Source organism: Pinus tabuliformis, chromosome Q, assembly GCF_031772625.1.
Source record: "Pinus tabuliformis cultivar Carrire ecotype Pingquan chromosome Q, CPIR1, whole genome shotgun sequence".
Taxonomy (NCBI): domain Eukaryota; kingdom Viridiplantae; phylum Streptophyta; class Pinopsida; order Pinales; family Pinaceae; genus Pinus; species Pinus tabuliformis.
In genome coordinates, this window is record NC_142296.1 from 258784315 (window position 1) to 258806216 (window position 21902).

The 21902-nt window shown below is 35.9% G+C and overlaps 2 protein-coding genes across 2 annotated transcripts; both read right to left on the bottom strand.

Moving 5' to 3' along the window:
* Positions 1 to 557: 557 nt before the first annotated feature.
* LOC149219162 (patatin-like protein 2) lies at positions 558 to 2708 on the bottom strand. The gene is made up of 8 exons (XM_089382539.1): positions 2537 to 2708; positions 2247 to 2434; positions 1956 to 2133; positions 1716 to 1877; positions 1512 to 1592; positions 1185 to 1406; positions 911 to 1083; positions 558 to 762 (listed from the first exon to the last, which is right to left on the bottom strand). The coding sequence occupies exons 1-8, from the start codon at positions 2663 to 2665 to the stop codon at positions 711 to 713; spliced, it is 1185 nt and encodes a 394-aa protein (XP_089238665.1). The 5' UTR covers positions 2666 to 2708; the 3' UTR covers positions 558 to 710.
* Positions 2709 to 5003: 2295 nt separating this feature from the next.
* On the bottom strand, positions 5004 to 5612 carry LOC149219163 (uncharacterized). Its single transcript, XM_089386725.1, has one exon. The coding sequence runs from the start codon at positions 5610 to 5612 to the stop codon at positions 5004 to 5006; it is 609 nt and encodes a 202-aa protein (XP_089242851.1).
* Between the last annotated feature and the right edge of the window lie 16290 nt (positions 5613 to 21902).

The following is a 21902-nucleotide window of genomic DNA, read 5'->3' on the forward strand; positions in this document are numbered from 1 at the left end:
TACCATCTACTTCTAGCCCAGTATGGAAGTGATGTTACTTAAACATTTTGATTCCTTCAAATTACATAAAAATAAAAGTAAAATAATTAAATTAATAATTAAAATGAAATTGAGATAAAATAGTCAATTTATTATTCCTTGTTTTTGAGCACTCGTTTTTAACAACCCTCATTTTAATATATATATATATATAAACACGCACATCTATTTTAACATTAGAGAATCAAATTTCTTTTTACTTAAAAAAACGATATCAAAAAGAAATTAGATTCCTCTTACCATTAAAAAAATCTAAAAAATTAAATTAAAATTTCAAAAAAATACATACTTTAAAATATAAAAACCATAAAATAAATTAAAAAACTATGAGAAAAAACAGTAATCTCATATTAAAAAAGGATACGAATATATGAAATACATAAAATAAGAATATCATCCATTAAAAAACACCATTTGGAAAAACAATATATTAAATACACCATTTGGAAAAACATCGTTACGAAGTCGAAAAAACTGTGCTTTTTCTTACCTGGAAAAAAAAGTTGAAAAGCCCCCAACAAAATTATAAAACAGATGGGTATATGAAGGAATACATCAGTTAGGGATTTCAATTTGAACTATCGAAATCGACCAGCTTTAACATGCTGAATGCCTCCAATTTCTTCAGATGCAAACCCTACTTCTCGTGGAAGTAAAGTTGTGGAAGGAAATTAGGAGCGCGATAATCGTAGCTTCCTTTCATCGGAGAGCGCCTTCGCAAATCTGTGGAATCATCTCAATTATATCAACATGATCCCAACCAATTTATATATATATATATATGTTCGATCGCTGTCATAAATATTTCAATTGCTATTCATTGTTCTAAATGTTGTCTCTTCGTGGCATTAAATGAAACCGATGTGTTTACCTAGTCAATGCATCCCTGTTAGTGCCTTCGCCGGTCACTCGCTCAAACACACCCGTCTCTATATTCACTCTCGAAACAGGAGCGCCCAGAAGATTTTTTCCTATCTTCACCAGTTCTTCCAGATTCTTCTTAGTTGAGAGATCCGTTGAGCTTGTACCTCCTGACAATTCAACCTGATCCTAATTATACAATTTGTTAGACCTTTCGAATATGGTGTGTAGGCTAATAAAAGTGAATATGACAAAATTATTGATACAGTGAAGAAGGAAAGGACCTGGATTCTTAAATAGTTCTTCTCGGAATTAAAGGCTCGGAACACGACCGTTGCGTAAACGTCCACCATATCTGCACTCGCTTGCTGAAACATGTCAATTATCGGCACTTTACCGTTATTGGATAACCATTTAAGCAGTCCCCATTTTGCAGCGTCAATGGCGTTGTAACTAGCTATTTTCTGTCCTGTTCCAAGAGAAAGCACCAGAAATTTGCTACTATCCTGTTCAAAACACATATACTTATCACTCCAACTACTTCATTTAAAGGTCAACAATAATGAATCTTTGGCTGCATGACTTATAAACAAAAGAGGTTTATAACTCACGCAAGCTTTAGACGTTGGCACTAAGAAATCTGGACAGCCTATGAGAGCTTGCTGAGTCACTTGGTTTATTGCAAGTAACGTCTGCAACACAGCACACATTTTATAAAAGACCAAATCACACAACCTCTTAAAAAAAAATCCAAAATCTTGCTTCAAATCATAATTACACCATTCAGAGATGGAGAATATGGAGAATATATGTACTGGATTGTTCACTGCAACTCCCCCGTCTATGAGGTTAAATCTTTTGGTATTGTTTTTGGAATCTTTTGTTTCGAAGTAATAAGCAGGAAGATATGTTGGAGCTGCTGAGGTTCCAATGCAGACATCGGCCAAAAGTGCATCTTCTAACTCGTCCTGTTTGGCCTGGAAAGAAGATCTACCATATATCACTGTTGCTCTTTAATTCAAACTTACATTTCTTCTATCACAAAGAAACGTTACCTTAAACGTGGTGAATATTGCAGGTTGTTGTATTTTGATGTCGTATGCAGTAATCACGACGTTCGTTAGGGTTTGGTGTAATCGTGTATGCCCCAAATTGGTTCTCATGATTTCGTGCAAGTAATTCCCAGAATATTTGGGGCCACTCAGATACTTTATTGCGGATTTCAACAAATCTCTGTAGTAATTCATTTTCTATTGACTCAATATTGATGTTGCTGTTGAAAAAGAAACAAATATAAACAATATACGTTGATTTTTTAACCAAACAAAAAAAATTCTTTTACTAACGTTGTATGTGGAAAAATACGAGGAGAATTATCCAAATAGAACTTGGTAATATCCTTTGCAGGAAACAATGGACGATTCTTGTCCTTTGGACTTGGAGCGGTTAACATGGCAGTGACCAATCCTCCCGTGCTGGTTCCAGCAATTATGTCGAAATAATCAGCTATACTTACGCCTGGGCCGTCCAATTCCTGTGACAGAACTTATAATTCAATTTGGCACAGAAGGATGTTATTAAAAAAAAGTAAAGGCCATCATGAGATTTTACAAGTGGAGTAGATTAAAATCATTACCTGGAGTTTTTCCTCCAGGAATTCGAGGATAGCTGCTGGGATAATCCCACGAACCCCTCCTCCGTCAATACTGAGAATAGTAATCATATTGCCATCGTTTGGTGGCGGATTCCCGTAAGTAGTAGCCATGCTCTATACTCAAATTAAGCCTTCACCTCCAAATTAATTTCGACTCCTTAACTGTAGAGACCAATGGATAGACTGATATATCGATTGAATGAATGAATTGGAATGTTGCTGGTTTATGCTATCTTTGAAGGGAGAGAAAGAGAATTAATAAATATAAATGTCTGTAGTTGAAGTAGACAATTTACGAATATGCCCGGAAGTTGAAGTTGGGCCTTTGTCTCTTTCGAAGTTGATCCATTCCCGTCAATCCACGTTATCAATAAGAACATCGAAAAGAAAAAATTCCAGTCAACTTCACTGTTTGGATAAAGCATCTTTGAATAAAAGTGTAAATAAGGTACGTAGAATTATGGAGCTTAACAGTATAAGTAGGTTGAAATGTAATTAAAGTGTAAATTTTGTAGTTGGAACTTAGAATTATGGAACTCAATAGTGTAAGTAAGTTGAAAGGTAATAAAAGTGTAAATTTTGTGTATAGAATTATAGAACTCAACAGTCTAAAGTTGAAATGTCCTAAATTTTTGGTAGACGCTCTACCTCTCTTTTCAAGACCAGACAAGTTTTTCTTGTTTCAAAGAATGGACAAAGTGTCTAGTTTTCAGCTTACTTACACACTTAGCTTTAAAAATCTATCTACAATATGAACAACTATAATAATTTGCATTCAAATTATAAATCTAGTAAGTCTTAAAAATCTATCTACAATTATAAAATTAGATATCATTTTTGGGATTCAACTGCGTTAAGTAAGTCATTCAAACGTATGACCATTTCCATGTTCAAATTATAAATACTTCTTGGATTAGTTGTTAGGTATTGGAGTTAGATGGGTGGAATCCCCTGCGTCGGGGAAGTGGTGATTAACGCCATCAATGGCTATACTGCAAATTCGATAACCCCTACCTACCTCGAGTTTGCTTTAAGAAAATTGACGTAATGGAAGAGTCCAAACGGTCAACGAACAAGGGTGCTGTGGGGACAGAATCATTCATTAAAATATTGGCAGCTTGATTTGTGTGCAGTAGTCTGTACGTTCACATGTCAAAATTAATATATAAATTGATTTTCAATTTTCAAATACTGCCAAAAACGCCAAGAGGCCCGGAGGGATTTATCGCTCACCTTCCCCAAAGAAGTGAGGGATTCGGTCGAGGAAGGAATCAGCCTTTAAACAGGAACCTTCAGCCTAAAGTCTGCTCCATTTGGTATATGACTTTTATTAAAAAAATACCTAGTCTCATCTTCCCCAAAGAAGTGAGGGACTCGGCCGAGGTTACGAGGTCGAGGAAGGAATCAGCCTTTAAACACGAACCTTCAGCCCAAAGTCTGCTCCATTTGCTATATGACTTTTATTAAAAAAATACCTAGTCTCATTTTAAGATTTTTTTATATAAAATACAATTAATGATTATTTTATTAAACTATTAAATATAATTATATTAATATTTTTAATTAATGATTATTTTACTAAACTATTAAATATAATTATATTAATATTTTTAATTATAACTAATTTACTAGATTCCAAATTAATTTAATCAAAATAAATTCAAAATATGTAAAACAAACCACCAATAAATATTTTATAATTTGCTTCTGTAACATTAAATTAATTTAAATGATATTATACATCACATTATCATTATTTTAAATAATTACAATAATATCAATGAATAGTAGCCAGGGTGGACATTTCCAAAATTTGTAATATTTATTCTCATTGGTTTTTTTCAAAATCTATCCATTAATCAAAATAAAGGTTTATGAAAATTTGTAATATAATTACAAATTTCCCAAATATCTCCAAATCCATCAAATAATCAGGATAAGGGTGCCTATCCGTATAGAAATTGAACATTGAAATTAACCCATCATATTTTAATTAATTATAAATATTAATGTTAATAATTAAGTTTTAAAAAAATATAAATATTATTTAAAAAAAATTTATTAAATTGAGTAATTATATTACAATTTAGCTAGATCTTTTTGAAGTTTTTTTTAGGTTTTTTTAGTCTAGTTTCTCTAACATCTGGCAGGAATTTATTGAAATCACAAGCTTGATAGGTAACCCCAGCACAATCAAAGTGTCCTACCACTTTTTTAGTGTGTTGAATCTATATATCCACTCAAAAACTTAATTTAAATAACACAAATCAAAATTTCATTTCGATTTTTTCCACAGATTCCAATAACGGAAAGTCCAAAAAAAATTACTCTAAAAACAACTCATTTAAATCTAAATATTATTTAAAATTTAAAATTGCGATAACTATCGGAAAGTCCAAAAAAAATTACTCTAAAAACAACTCATTTAAATCTAACTATTATTTAAAATTTAAAAGTGCGACAACTCTGTTGTCGGCCATTTCAGAAAAATGGGTTTATGGTCGGAAGGGGAGACAGACCCCGTCGACACCGATGGTAACCCCCATAGTTCGATGATGCAAGCGCTGAGAATGAATCTGTCAATTCTTTTGGCGATATATGCTGTGCCGAGCCTGCCATTATCCCAGGTAGGGGATAGATTCCCAGGAGTGATGTCGACTAAATCTCTGTTTAGGAGCTCCTGTCTCATTTTATCTGCCATACTGTCCCTCCTTCTACACAGACCCCAGCATTCCTTTGAGGAGAGAGTGATATTTAGGTCACCAGCAATTAATAGAGATTGGATATCAAGAACACCAGAAGCAAACAAAGAGTCCCAGAAAGGGGCTTTTTGCCTGTATGGCGCATATATATTAAGCAAGTTAAGGATTTGAGGCCGCCCTCTGATGGAGGCCGATATGAGGATGCCAGCACAACATCTGTAGGCTTTTGCCTTGACCCTTATCGGATCCCATAGAGACACCAAACCACCTGATAAACCCTCAGCATCTGTGGCCACCATGTGCCAGGATGGGAACATTTTCCTGAAGAAAGCCAGGGAGGCTGAAGCTGTATGCATGGTTTCTTGAATAAAAATGATGTGAGAATTTGCAGGAACAAGAATCTCCTTTAGTGCCAGAAATTTGGGAGCGGCACCAATCCCCCTGATGTTGAAAGAGATCAGAAAAGTCATTTGGTGGGACGACCAGCCTTGCATGCTCTAAGAGGCTGTGGGGATGGAAGCTCCTGGATGGGAATGTCAATCAGAGGCAAATTGGTGATCTCCAAATCAGATACAAGAGTCCGGCCTCTGAAATGTCGGCTGCCTCCCTTTTGTTTCTTTCTGACAGTTATATTCTTGGCTGAGTTAGGGCTGATGGTGGGGAAGGAAGGCTTGTGGATGGTCAGGGGTTCAAGAATGGGAGGATGACGCAAGAGAAGATGATCGATATCACTGTCCAGCCTATTGATCGGTGAGACGGAGGGAGAATTGCAGGGGGTCGGGGTAGATAGGATCCCTTTGCCTTTTGTATTTGCAGGGGAGGGAGATGATGAAGAGATCTGTATGGGGAGGGATCCCACAACAAAGTCAGACTTGTTTAAGGGAGGAGGAGGTGGCACAGAAACATCCTCGAGCTGTTCAGGGATGGGCGGGCAGTAAAAGTCCGGTGTGTTCATGAGAGGAGGAGAAAGGGCGGCTGTTCCGCTGAGCGTCTTTGGAGAGCATGGGCTCTTGAAATCCGTCGGGGGAGGAGACCCCTGCCTGTTTAGAGAATAAACCTGTGTTTTCCTGGCTCCTTTTCTCCAACAAGAACCTCACCTGGGAGGTTCTCCAGAGAAAAGGTTGGTATGGTCCGAGCAGGTGTTCTCTTTGCTCTGCTAACCCTGAATCAAACTTCCACATGTTTTTTGACTGTACAGTCTCCTCATCAATTTGGAATGAGCTCTCTCTCTCACATGGTTTTACGCATCGCTCCTTTCCCTCTGTCCTGGACGCCTTCCTCTGGTGGAGCACACAACGGCCCTCCTGGCGCGCACTCTTCATCTTAACTTGCTGGCACATCTGGACCTGGCGGAATCACCGTATTTTCCAGGAATCCAACACGCCTCTGCAAACAATTTTGGTCTCCATTACAGGATTTGTGCCCACCTCGGCGTAGCTCATAGCTCATACTTTTCTATCAGGCTGTCTCTTATCGCCTTCTTACGGCTCTTCTGTATTACTCCTAATATGTTTACAATCCGGCAATATATCTCTCATTGGTATGATGTTGTAACAGCAACAGTTTTTCTGTTATGAGGGAGTGGCCTTCTGTTTTATGTCTCCACGGAGATAACTGTATCTCGACAAATTATATCATCTTAATATAATTACATCATGCTTTTTTCTGTTGAAAAAAAAAAATATTGGACCGTTGTCGTTATGAGATAAAATAAATAATTGAAAGATTGGAAAATAAATTGTTATAACTAATTATTATTAAGACCAAAGGAATTTTCGCAAGGTCCAAAATGGATTCGTGCGCGGAAATAATTAATCTAAAAACGTGAACCATTCGGAACAATGCGCAAAACCTGTTACCGCTGGTCAGGGAAACAATGTTTGAATTATTGGATTGAGTTCGTGATTTATTGACCCAAATCTATGACGACTAATTCAGACAAATTTAAATCAGCACCTGGGTCGTGAATTATGAAATAGTCCAATTCAAACTTTAATCAAATTGAAGTTTGTTTTTTTTTTTTTTTCAGAGAGAAAAAACATAATAGATTATATTAAGAAAATATAAAGATCTGTATACATGATCGAACTGATCCTTGGTGTGACTGATGAGGCAGCATATAACAAAATGTCACTAATATGAGAAGCCCAGCGAAAAACACTGAGCTCAGCATGAGCAAAAAAGCGCAACATATAGGCATGAGGATCCATCAACATAACAACAGTGGCGCTTCTTGAGAGAAGCAGACCTTTCTAAAAAAGATTGAGAAAGAGAGAAACATAAACCTCCATAATTAACGCTTCATGGGGGAGGAGCAGGATCGCCATAATAGTTTTTTATACAGTAGGTGCTGAGACAGCAAGCCAAAATCTGTAAATACACCAACATTGTGAGTAGATGGCCCAAAAAGTTGTATTTGAAGCAGAGCTGGATTGGAGATTATTCTGCGGGAGGCAGATAGCCCGTGATTGAGATCAGGATAGAATCAAGGGGCAATCTAGAGTTCTGGAAAATGCAATCATTTCTCCATTTCCAAAGAAACCAACAGGTGAGGATAAACAATGAGCGCCAGGAGGGATTCTGAGCGCTCCACCAATTGAAGCCTTCCTGTACAGAGGAAAAAACTTGATGAGAAAATCTATATATCAAAGATAAATCATACCAGATTTTTGAAGATGAGGCACAGTTGAAGAACATGTGAGAGTTGGATTCAGCTTCCGAAAGGCACATTTGGCATCTGCCCGGACCCTGCCATCCCTTTCTTTGGAGAACCTGCTAGGTGAGATTCCTGTCGGAGAAGAGAAGCCATGAGAAGAGAATCATCTTGAGTGGACATGAAGCTTTCCATAATTTGAGGGGGAAGATGGGAGAGGAGGGCGACTATCCAGATAAGAATGCAGCATAAAGATCTCTGACGCCAATAGACTGTGATGATTTCTGAAGTGACCAGATGAGTTCATCCTTGGATCCCGATTGAGAGAAACCTTTGCTGGAAAAACCGATGATAGCCGATGACCATAAGGGACGAAGAGAGTGGGGCAGAGATAGTTCGGCCGCATCCTTCCATAAGTTGTGATCTAATGTTTTATATGATTTGTTTTAATCATTTTTTTAAGTCAGATTATTCATACTATTTTCAAAAAAATAAATCTAAACAATTATAATATGTTATTGGTTGAAAGCTAGAGTTCCAATATAAGTTTAAAGTTTTATGATTATTGATTCTATTGGCTATTTGATAGAAAATTATAAGAACATAAGAGAAATTAAATCCAAAATTGATAATCCTTCTAATGACATGACAAATTTTGGTTTAAAGTGACTTGTTCTCTTGAGAATCTATCTAAACTAGTGGTTGTGGCTCAATGTCATTGTATAATGAGGAAATGTTAAGATTTGTTGAGTTCTTGGCAAGAGTTGTGACCTTCTTGTTGAGCCTATGAACTATGCCCATCAGTGCCCATACAGATAACCATTTCATGTTGTGCAATAGAATGATGATTTTTATATAAGAGGAGGTTCTAGCTTTGGTGGAGTTCCCCACATTCAGTATTTAGTCCCTGGTTTCCAAGTCATATTCCTTGGTTTACCGGTCAACTTGTCTATCCGAAACATAACGTTTGGATTGTCTATCTTTCTCTTCTACATCTAAAATAACCCTCTGGAACACTAAAGGGCCAATATCCCTATAAGGCTCCATCACTACTTGAGCTATTGCCTGGGCCTAAGTTTTATAGGAAGATGGAAATATGGTCAAAGGTAGGGGTTGACCCAGACATCCTCTCTTTCCCTTTTACAGATGAGCAGAGAGTCGATGCCTAGCAATAGAGTTAGAGCTTAAATAAGGAGGGTGACAGGGAATAAAAACATCAAGCAATAGGGATGGGGAAAGGAGTATGCAAAGGCCAATAAGGAAAAGCGAGTGTGAAATAGGAAATAGCTCATAGAATCAGCGATACATAATGTAGAACTCAGAGAGGTTAGATAAGGTTCTTTCAAGATTAAATAGGGGAGAGAGAGTAAAAATGGAATTGGGATGGGAAAGAGAGAAAGGGAGAGATCACTAGGGAAAAATGAACCCTCCCCCAAACAAAATTAACAACTGTTGAGAAGGGAAATTTAACAAGAAACAAAGTATCCCAATTCTTTAATTCAAAACTGTGATTAGGAAATCCAAAATTGAACAACCCCAAATTGAAATGATTAAATGACCGAACCAAAGATTCTAGAGTCTGCTTCATATTATGCTGGACATCACATTTCCCATACAGATGAGCTTCTAACTGATAATCATTGTGGTCACCACATGCATGAAATCATCCATGGGCGTTCAGACCTTGATTTTGTTGTCCGCGTTCAAAGAAAACAAACTCTCGAAAAGCTCCCAACAACCCATAGATATCATCCTCTTGGAGCTTGTTTAAGCCCGTAAATAAACTTTTTAAATTTGTAGATTTTGTGTTCATTTATTACAATTTCGTAGCCTTGGGGCTATTGAATATGTACATCTTCATTTAATACACCATTCAAAAATGTTGATTTCATATCAAATTGATAACACAACGAATGATATTAAATGCTAAAACAATTCTTATCATATCCCGTCTTGTAACAACAACATACGTTTCATTCTAGCCTATACCTTGTTGCTCAGCAAAACCCTTAGAAAATAACATTTCTTTGTGCCTTTATATGGATCCATAAACTACATATTTTTTTTTGTACACCATTGTATCCCAATGACTTCTTTTTTAAATAGGAGGATCCAAAAGCTTCCATGTTTCATTATTTTTAATTGATGAAATATCTTCATATATTGCTTTGTACCATGCTTCCTCTTTTATTACATCTTCAAAATATATTAACTCTACTTCAACTTGAGATATTAACACTGATGCATGAGCATTCCACTTCCAAGACAAAATTGTATTTTGACTAGACCTAGGGATTTTCATTTACCAAGGGAGTCGGTTCCCTAATTTAATGCAATTATTGTATTTCCTATGTTTTAAGAAAGTCTATAATAAATATGTATTTATAAATACAATTGTTATAAGATCTATTCTTTAGGAAAAATATCAGGAATATTGAGAGAATTAGAGAGATTTGGGATTTATTAGATCTTTTGAGGATAATATGGATTTGGAGGATCTAGTTTAGGTGAGAAAATAGAGGATCTAAACCAAAATTTAGTTATGTATCTTTTTGTATAACTGAATCAATTTTAAAAAAATTGTGGGCTAAGTGCATATAAGAGATTTGGGAGGTTTTAGGGCCAAGTAGTGCCAAAAGGCTGAGAGAGAGTTGAATAATATATTCCAGTCCAGGGGGGCATTTTATAATTTATTGTATGTAATATATGATAAAACTTGGTTTTGAGTGTGTGGATCTAAAATGGGAGCCTTTGTTTATTAATTGTCAACATGTTATGCTTAGTTATTGTGATAAGAGAGAGAGAGCATTCGAGAATGTATGCCAAAACCAATATACAAGAGTTAGAATCTTTTTAAAGCAAGCTGAGCCTTTATTTCACAGTTGGAACAAATATGATGCAAATTAAAGAGGAGCGATAGAAGCGAGAAGGAAAAAATCTCTAGGATTTGGTTGGAAGCAGATATCATTGATCAATGGAGTGATCAATGATCCTGTTGCAACGAAAGATCAATGTCGCATAACAGAAGAAGGATAAGAGTGAGTAGCGGAAGCATGGAGACCTAGAGGAATACATAGAGGAATCATAGAGGAGATGGAAGTCGAAGAACAAAGAAAAAAAGGAGTCAGTGCAAAGGAGTGGCACAATACTTAGTCTTTTATGAGTTCTAACAAAAGTCCATTATTTGACAATGTCGGGCAACAAAACTTAAATTATGTTAAAGGAGTTTCATTATTGGACAATGTTGGGCCGGTGGCTTGCACCTAATGGGTTTGATATATTTGATTGTTGATTGTGTTTTGCTAACAAGAGAATCTTGGAACTTTAAGTCGGGGGTCCCACCTAGAATATCCTTCCCGACGGTTATTATAGTCACCCTTTTGATTACGCGGGATTATTTAATCAAGATTGCATGGCAGGTGGTCCACTTGGAAGTTCTATCCTGACGGTTTCTTGTGAATGTGTTTTCCACTTCGTTGGGCTATTATGAGTGGTCTCACATGGAATTCAACAAATCAATGAGAAGGAGTTATGTGGAGTGGAGTGTTACTGGACCAACCAAATCTCCCTCTGGGATTTTATACCTGAACCTTTTTATTCAAGAGTAGCAAGAAAGACCAAGTCTTGTAATTATATTTGGTCAAAAGGAATGGTCGTGTAGTGCTAAATATTGTAAAGGCAAGGGATTGTATTATAAGTCCTTCCATGCAGGCTTATTAGTTAAGGGAGTTTGAAGATGCAGTGGTTCTTTTGGGTTTTGTTGTGATGCCTCCCTTTGATTTATTCATATGAACAAGAATCAGCCACTATGGTTCTAGTATAGGTTGGTTATGCCTTGTATGTATATTTTGGCTATAGGGCTATTGAATAACTCTTAAACCCAATGGTTTTGTATCACCTTTTTTAATCCCCCACCGTTTTTGCTTATAAAGGGATTATTATCCCGTAAGGTGATCATGAACAGGGTTGAAGGAAGCACCTTTTTTGGAAAGAGAAAAGAATTAGGCACTATGGGTCGGCAAGTCTAATTTGGGGCTGGATCAAAAGAAAAATTAATATACCCATAAATTTCATTTAAGGATTTGATATTTCTAAGAGGAATTGGACTTGAAACAAAACTTGAAGTTGAAGAAGACATAATGGATGTAATTTGGGATACTATTGGTTGTATTTGTAGAAATACAAGATTCATCTTCTTGTAGACTAATTCTTGGAGTTTCTTGTTGCATATGTTGATTGCACTTCCATTCTTTTTCCATCAAAAATCACATTAAAACTTTTCTTTTTGTGGATTACATAGTCTATAAGCATTTGTCTCCCTACAATTGCTAATAAAAACTCATTTCACATTTTTATTATCTATTTTCTTTATTTTTCAGTAGGAACATGAACATAAATAATACAACCAAAGGCTATTAAATGAGAAACAACAATTTTTCTTTCATTCCATGCCTCGTATGGAGTTATTTTTTTCATGCTTCATGTTGGACATATATTAAGAAAATAAACAAATGCAGTGATGGATTCATCCCAAAACGTGTTTTGAAGACACTTAATTTTTTAACATGCTCTTAGTGATCTCAACAATTGTCATTTTCCTGCATTCTACCGAACCATTCTATTGAGGAGTAATACTATATGTCAATTTCCTTTGAATATCATTCTTTTTTAAATAATCATTTAGAAGTAAATTCTCCCCCTCTATTTGTTTATAATGTCTTTAAGACCTAAACAGTTTGCTTCTCAATATCTTTAAATTGTTGAATGATAACAATGGAATCAAAATTTTCTTAAAGATATACACCCATGTTATTCTACTAAAATCACCCACAAGAATAATAATATTTTTTTTTTTGACAAAATTTGCATTTGACCACCTATATCTACACGTCCTAGCTCTAGTGGTTTTAATTTTTCCTTTCCAAGATTTTTCAACTAAAAAGGAGTCTTTATGTTTCTTACTAAGAATACATCATTCACAAATGTTTGGTAATTTAATTGATCTTAAATTACTTGCATAAATTATTGACCAGGGCTAGTAAGTTGATGAAGTGTAAGTGTATTGTTTGTACTAAAAGTCTTTTGTTATTCACACAAATTCTAAATTAAATTGAGTTATTGAAATATAAATTATAAATTAATTTAAGTTATTGAAATGCACATGAGAAAAGTAGTTATTCCTAGAAAATGAAATGATCATACTCTTTTACTAAAAGCTAGTTATGGAAAATCTCACACTCTGCTTTGAAAGAAAATCTCACAACTCTGCATATAAGTAAATCAATCCCACACTTGTTGTAAATGAAAATTAATTACACTCTTCACCTCAATTATATACATACTCAATTTCAAAAGTAAAGGATATTATTAATCTCATCACACATGTGTAAAAATAGCATTCACAATTGTTTGAAATCAAAATGAAATAAATATTTTCTTAAATACATCCACACTTACTTGAATTATAAATAAAACATGCTTGAGGTGTAACATCTAATTCTGCAAATAAATCCCCTATTCTATAAGGAAAATAAATTTATGTCTAAGTATAAAATCATATCGTTGTTATCATTTCTGCTAAGCTTAATTCATGTGCATCCAAAATTTATAAACAGAAGAAATAATTCATAAAACAATTTTAATTCAAATCTGAAAGAAATTAAAAATGTAACTACTCAATCAACAGGTAGAAAGCTTATGAAATTATATGGAAATTCTATCTACTGAAAAACAAACAAGAATCCTTACCGCTCGAGGGGGCCCTCCACAAGAAGTAGGTAATCATGCTATCGATCAAACAATCAACCATGCATGGAAATGAAAAGTTCTTTAATAAATTGAACATTTAAAAACAGAGTTTAAATCTTCACTGTCGTGTACTTCTTAACCATTTAATTTCTGTCGAGAGGTTTATTTATAAATCTCATAGCATTAATTGTTCAGAGCTCTATGCCTAATCCTTGTCAACATAACACTAATTTTAACTTGAAAATATAATGTAGCATAATTCGCTCATGATTTTATTTATCAATTACAGTGGTTGACTTTATCTTTGACTGCATCATCAGGACATGCTTCCATCGATCTGGTTCATGAGAATGGGAGGAAATTGTTGAGTGTATCAATTTCCACCTATCCATATATTTCACTTCCCAGTTGGCACCCTGGAACGTGTCAAACCACAAACTTGGTTGTAGAATCATTGCAATTCAGTAGATGAAGCAAATATTAGACTAAATAATAAATAACATTATCAATTTATGAAATGCAATACAATCATAGACCTTCCATGTCATAATCTTGCATTTTGATGCCCACTGTGTGAGTATGGAGGTTAAAAAGAAATAAAGAGAGTGAAACGGGGTGTAAAAAAGAAGCAATTATGAGGCTCAACATTCCCGCACATGGAATTCATTGCATGTCCTCATGAAAAAATTCCAAAACTGATGAACCTTGCCTGCTACAAAACCCCTTCATAAACTTGAGCTAAAATATCTAGATTTGTCTTCTTTTCCTTTTTCTTAGTGACTGAAATCCTTGGTTTCTTCATTAGAATCTTATACTTCAAACTTATGACTTTTCTCTTAAGGGATTTTTTCTTTTCCTTTAGCATTTTATTCTTATCATATCACAGAGAAAGATGTAAGAGAATGTTTTCATTTTTAGTCCTCTTTATTTCATTCTGCACTTTCAATGTTTCATGTTCCTGTTTTAAGTGTTTGTTTAGTGTCTCCAATTTAGAATTTCTTTTTTGAGAGTATTTACAATTGGAGGTTCTTGTGGACCATCAAACTGCATTCCTTTTTCTTGATTTTAGGATGCAGTGGCATTTTTCTGTAGCTTTCTTCTCCAAAGGCTCTATATAATCATATATCTCTTGTTGAACTGGGTCAATTCCAAGTGTTCTTCTTACTGTATTAGAAATTGGTGATGAAATTGGTGATAGAACTATAGGCGATGGAATCTTTAGTTCTTCATCTTCCTCCAGATTAACAAACTCTACAAATTTTCGAGATGATTCCTTTGTTGATTTGTTGAGTCTTGCAATTCTCCTTATAATAGATGAGACTTTAGTAAGAGGAGTTTTCTTTTGAAATTTTGTTTGTTCAGTCTTTGCCTGTTCTATTTCCTCTTATTTCTTTCTAGACATAGTTTCTTCCTTATCATTGGTTTTTCTTCTTATAATATTCTTCTTCTTAAGATTTTCTAATACATGAGCAAGAGGAGTTTCATCTTTTGAGGGTTCCTCTGGTTGTAGAGGTAGATCATCTTTAGGGTTTAGAGATAGATTTCTTCTACTTATTTTTATTTTGTTGTTGGGTTCTTCTTGTTCCGTCGCTTTAAAATGATTCCTGACTAGAAAAATTTCCCAATCATATCTTATACATTTGAGGTGGGCTTGAATTAACATTTTTATCAGACCATGATGATACATATTATTCTCAATAGACTGTATTTTCCTTCGAGTATTACTAGTCATTTTCTTTAGACTATCGTGTAAGAAATAAGGTAGATTAATTTCATTACCCTCAAGAAAGTGCATTATCAAACGTATATGATAGAAGAACATACAACTGAACCTACCTTCACAAGTAATGAATTTGTGTATAATCAATAGTAACTTTCTCGATTTTCTTTTAAGAGCTCTACTTGAGATGCCTTTCTTAAAAATTGAATTATCTATAGCTTTGTTTTTAAGAAATGTCTTCGATTCATTTCCTTCAATTCCTCTATTTGTGAACCATCTCTCACCAACCTTAGGTAATCCAGTTGCTTATGCTATGAAAGATTTTGTCACCACTATTTTAATATCCCCAATTTCGGCTTCCACTCCATCAAACACTGCAACAAAATACTTGATCACCTCTCTGTCATAGTTGTCGAATCTTTCTATAAATTCCAACCATTTTTCCTACTGCAACATCTGTTTGACTTATGGATATCCTTCCATGAATTTCTTCCCATTCAGATTTTTCCTCACAATAACCCCCATGTTGGTGAAGTTTTAACCTGAAATTGCTTCCTTTGAGAGGGTTATGGAGTGCAAATTGTTTTGGAGGTCTAAGTATGGATGAGAGTGATATCATTTAATGGAAATGAGTGAAAAGGTTTTTGGGAAAATGGAATATGAATGAGAGTGGAATTATCAATGAAACAGGGTTTATGGAGTGGAGTATCTGTGTAATGATGAATGATGAATGGGCTTACGACCAACTTCATTTATAGGACATAGTATTTATAACTCAGTTCGAAGTTGGAATAGTAATGATTATTTTGAATGGCAATAGCAACATCTATCTTATTTTATAATCTAATGTTTTTTTACCTTTATTATTTAATATAATATTTAAATACCTTTAAATTAATGCTTTGATTAACCTTTGTGAATTTTTCTTGGATGTCTTGAGTTACAAGCTTGATCATTCTTTTCTTCCAAAGTCTTCAATTACTGCAAAATTTTATAAAGCTACAGATTCTCAACAATTATGTAACTACTTATTTTGAAAAGAAAAAGAGGGTTACAAATAAAATGGGATTAGAAAAGGGTTTAAAAAGAAAATATAGGGTGCCAAGAATACCTGGTTTTCATCCTAAATTTTCTGTATAAACATGGAAATATTGTTGGTTTTCATGTTTATACAGTTTTATTTTTATTTTTTATTTATTTTTTATTTTTATTTTTAGAAAAAGAAATCTTTGCAAATCAAGTTGGAGAGGAAGGGAAATCCTTCCTAACCATCTTCAAATCAATATTGTCTTGCAGATTTTTAACAAATTCTTCTTTTGTTAATGGCTTGTGATAAATTCTCAATCGATGACCATTTACAAGGTCGCTCTTTCTTCATCAATGGTTCTGATCTTGACTGCACCATTATCGAAGACAATTTCAATCTCATAAGGCCCAAGCCAATGAGTTTGAAATTTTCCTTGAAAATATTTAAACTTTGAGTCAAAAAGTAATGGTCAATCTCCTTGCTGAAATTTCCTTTCTTTATGTACTTGTCATGCCACCTCAATCTTTGTAGTTAAACTATGTTGGTTCTTTGAATATCATTTTGTCTTATCTCATCTAGTTCATTCAGTTTCTCTATTCTTTTTTTATGTGCTTTAGATAGATCAAGACCTAATTTAATTATTGTCTTAAAAGTCCTTACATGGAACTCAATAGGAAACAAGACTTGCTTCCCATAAACAAGTTCATAGGGAATATTTCTCGTGGTATTTCTCCATGTGGTACGGTATGCCCATAAATCTTCTGGAAGCTTTTCTTCTTAGTCTCTTCTATGAAGATGCATAGTCTTGGTAAGAATTTCTTTAATTACTTTATTGGTGGATTCCACTTGTCCATTTTTGTGGATGATATATAGAGTGTACTTTCGATGTTTGATTTTGTGTTCCTCCATTATCTTATGTACCAACTTGGATGTAAATTGAGTACCTTGATCTATCAAAATTTCCCTTGGGACACCAAAACAAGTAAAAATATCCTCAAAAAGAAATGAAACTAGAACATTTTCAGTAGCAAAAGAGAGTTCTTTTACCTCTACCCATTTTGTAACATACTCAGTGAAAACAAGAATGTACCTTTTTGTCTTAATGGTGGACTAATTTGACCAACAAAATCCAGAGCCCATTTATCAAAAGGTTCAATGAGTACCTGAGGTTGTAGAGGCATTTCATCTAAAGGAACAAGTTTCCACATTCTTTGACAACTATCACGTCTCTTAACATATTCTTTGTTATCCTTAAAAAGGGACTGCCAATAATATCCTAAGAGGAGGACTTTGTAAGTAGTTCTTTTATTAGAGAAGTGTCCTCCACATGGTTCATCATGACAATCCTTTAATATCTCTGGTACTTCATCTTCTCTGACACATCTTTAAATGATTAGATCTAGCCTTGTTTTGTACAATTCTCCATTTATCCATGAGTAAGATGAAATAATTTGAATTGCCTTTCTTTTCTCTCGAGGGGAAAAATATAATGGTAACTTCCATGTAGCCTAATAATTAGCAATATCTACAAACCAAGAAGATTTAATAGATACTATAAAAATACATTCATCAGGAAAATTATCTTCTACAAGTACATCATTATTATCATTTTGAATTCTAGATAAAAAGTCAACAATTGTATTTTGTTTTCTAGGTCGATCCAAAATAGTAATATTGAATTCTTGTAACAACAATAACCATCTTGTAATTCTTCAATTAGTGATTGGTTTGTTCATTAAGTACCTAATTGCAGAATGATCTGTATGCACAAAGGTTTCATAACTAGTGATGTAATGTCTGAATTTATTAATGGCACGAACAACAACTAAAAACTCATCCGTGATAGTATAATTTAACTCTGCAGGAGTCAAATTTTTACTGGTATAGTAAATGGCATAAGGAGTTACATCCTTTTTTCCTAATACAACTCCTAATGTTGTATCTGAAGCATCGGTTGAAATATGAAAAGGTAATTTCCAGTTTGGTCCTCTTAGAATAGGTTCTTCAGAAATATTTTCTTTCAATATGTTGACAGTGCTGGACCCGCCAACATGTCAGGGGATCTCCCCGGTAAGAAGTCCCAACCAGACCTCAGACTATTTGGTGTAGGAATCCCAGTAGTGGGCCGTACAGTATCGCCTTGAACATGGTGGCGCACAGAGGCAAGTAAGATGTCCCTGTTTGTAGCAAGGGTGTGACATATGCAGCAAGTCAAAGAAGGTGCATGAGCAATTCTAACACATGGAGGGTGATATGGGTGCACCCATTGGAAACCTGTGAAAGCACGCGGCTAAGAAGGGAACACAAGAGCAAAGATGCATCACAAACTAGAAAGCAAGTAAGGTGATGATCCAAAGTGATGGTTAAACCAATAGCACATTTCAGCAAGATTCATACATACTTATAGAGAAAAAGTCCATACATGCATGCGTAGGCAAACAGATACATATATCATTAGAGTAAACAAGTTAGCTCAAATACAATAACAACATATGCATGAAATGTGTTGGATTTGTTATATTAAGAAGTGAAAGTTCCAATCATACAATAAAACCATGACCAACCACTAGTCTCGATAGAGGAACGTTACAGTCACTGCCACCTACTCCTCCAAAGAGATATATTAGATCTACACAGTGGAGAAGCGAAGGCTCATTACAATACTCTGCAAGCTTTCTCTAAGATACTCCTATCGGAAGCTTGGCTAACCAAAAGCCTCTACAATGAGTTATGAGGGACTATATATAGCAAAGGGTGGCGTGACCCTTGAAATTCCCCTTTGTGACTGTCCATCTACCATCATGACTCTTCAACTACTCTATAACTGTTACATTCAACTATCGACACTTGAAATTCCACTTGATAAGACGCTACATACAATATGCACATGTACCCATGTGAGACAAAAATAGGCTTGAGCAAGACATGCAAGACATCACTATGACTCAGAAAACCCTAGGAAGACTAGCTCTTCGACATCCTCATGATGGTTGATGGTTGCCAAGCCTGGTAGTCTGTGATGGTGTCCATTTACTCTGTGGTGACATCATTTTGGAAATTAACTCTTTCCTCTCTTAAATTTAGGTACACTAATTTGGCGCCTTAGTCCAACTCATTTGATATCATTCCATCATTGTCTTAAGTGCGGCCAGACCAGCGACATATTGATGCATGATGTTTGCATTGATCGCTAATTTTGCACTGGTGGCTATAAGCATCAACTCGTCAAAGTACAATTCAAGCTCCAATTAGACTTGTGCCCCTTTATTTGCCTCGGTGAGTGTGCCAATATATGGGATCGCATGTGCACGCAAAATAACATCCATGCTTCTAAATACCCATGCATGGGAAGCCTGCAAACTAGTGATGAGCTGCGGGAGTTCTTCATAGTTCTAGATCTGACTCCAGATATGTTCCTTCAGCTTGACCGCTCTGGGCTTCATCATCTTGGGCAAGTGTAAGAGGGCTCCCTTGTATCTCATTGTCCATTTTTTCATATAGTCAACAATAATGTGCAAGTTTGACAAGATACGTGCTCTCTTATCACATCGCTCCTGCCAACCATTGAGATGGACAACTACCTTATGCATGGAACCAAACTTAGAATATAACTCTCACATAACTGCCTCAGGGGACAATACTTCATCTAGTATCGTTGCCTTCAACTCTGCTTGGGTAGATTCTGTAACCAGTTCTCCTCCTTGCTTGGTCGTTCGTAACTCCTTAGCCATCCACTCGTTCTCAGCTATCAAGAAGAGAACATTCAAGCTAGTGGCTTCGGCATATGCTCTGGTAGCATCAGCGAATGCTACTGGATTCTTGTGCACGTCAGATATGATCACTAGTTCCGCAAACTGTGCAAGAGATGTGTTATCATCCGGAATAGACAGTCTGCGCGATTGCACAACTCTATGTTGCGACTCGTCGAATGATATGTTGTGCATCTCTTCTTCCGGATTGTCTCCATGGATCTTTGTGTCTCCTTGGTCGCTTGGGACTTGCTCCGCTTCCGGATCCAATGAATTTGGTAGGTCGACCTCTTGGTGGTAAGGCATGAGGTCGATGTATTTCTCTAACTTTGGTTTCTCCATCTCCGTATCCATCTACTCAAGTACTCATTTGATCTCTTGAGTGAAGTCCTGCTTCTACAACTGCTCACCTTGTCTTCTTTGTGCCAGTTGTTCGGATCAATCTACTACCTGTAGGAGCTCAATTTCATCTTTCTGTACATGTTTCACCCCCTGTTATACCTGTCCTTGTTGTGCTTCATTCTCCTATATGCACAGATCCTGTTCCTTCCAAAGTTTCTCATTCATCTCATGCAACTCCTTCACTATTTCCTCCATCCTTTATTTTTCTCTCTGCCTGTGTGTGTCCCTCCTGTCACGTTGTTGCCTCTTTGCCTCTATTGCCAAAGATTCTTTCTACATAAGTGGGTCTGCTATGAACTTGTAGCTTTGTTTTGCCTTCATGCTATCGACAATATTTATCTTTCCTTTGTCGAGCGTCGATAAGTTTACCTCTGTTGTTGCTACTGGTGGCGCTCTCCTGGATACCGCTTCACGCTACTTCGATAACCATTCCACGGTGATGCCGACTGGTTCATTGGGCCTAGAGAACCTGTGACAATATCTCCATGGGTCTTCCTTCGCCCAATGACATGCCATGTGGATCCACAGGAACTGTACTCTCACGCAGTGATCATTCACCAAACAATGTGGGTCATACGGATTGAAGCTTCCGATGTCGAAAGGATATTTCTTGATCTCCTCTAGCATGCTTTAGGTTCTATATCTTGTACAACCCGATACGAAATGGAAGAGTGGGCCACGTCGCCTTATTCTTCTGGTGAAGCCTAGCTGATAGTCCTGCCGAGATGTGGTATGACACCTCTTGCATGATGAGCTTGTCCATGGAAAACTTCAGCAAAACATGCAAAGGCTTCTCTGCTCTATACATACGTATGAAGGTGCCAGATGGTGAGGCATACCAATCGGCTATGTCGATCAGTGCCTCCATTGTTTCTTTCAACATGCAAGGTGGATCCTGCTCGAATATCATCTTGTACAACGAGGTGAAAAAATGTTCTGACAGTTGTGTGATAACTCCTTTGAAGATGCATTCGGAAGACAATTTACAATAAGTGTTGACAAAGGTTTCCGTTGATGTCCATGCGCACTTTAAGCCTAGGAACCTCTAGAAGCCACAAATTTCATCCAAGATGTAGGTGGACATGTAGATTTATGCTTGTTGATCTTTGGGTGGCTGCCAAGTTCTTGTTACCTGTTCCTTCAACTTCTGAGCCAACATGTCAGACTCGTTGCATGCTTTGCCTTCACTGGCCAGTTGGTCCAATGCGATCACCAAACTATGCGGGAAAGTCTCCATGCTCTCTTGTCCATATAAGCAACATGAAAATATCACCAAGTATTGATATCCCTTCCGCTCTGGTTGGGTGTCATCTTGAATTTGGCTGGCTCCTTCACCCAGGTCTTCAA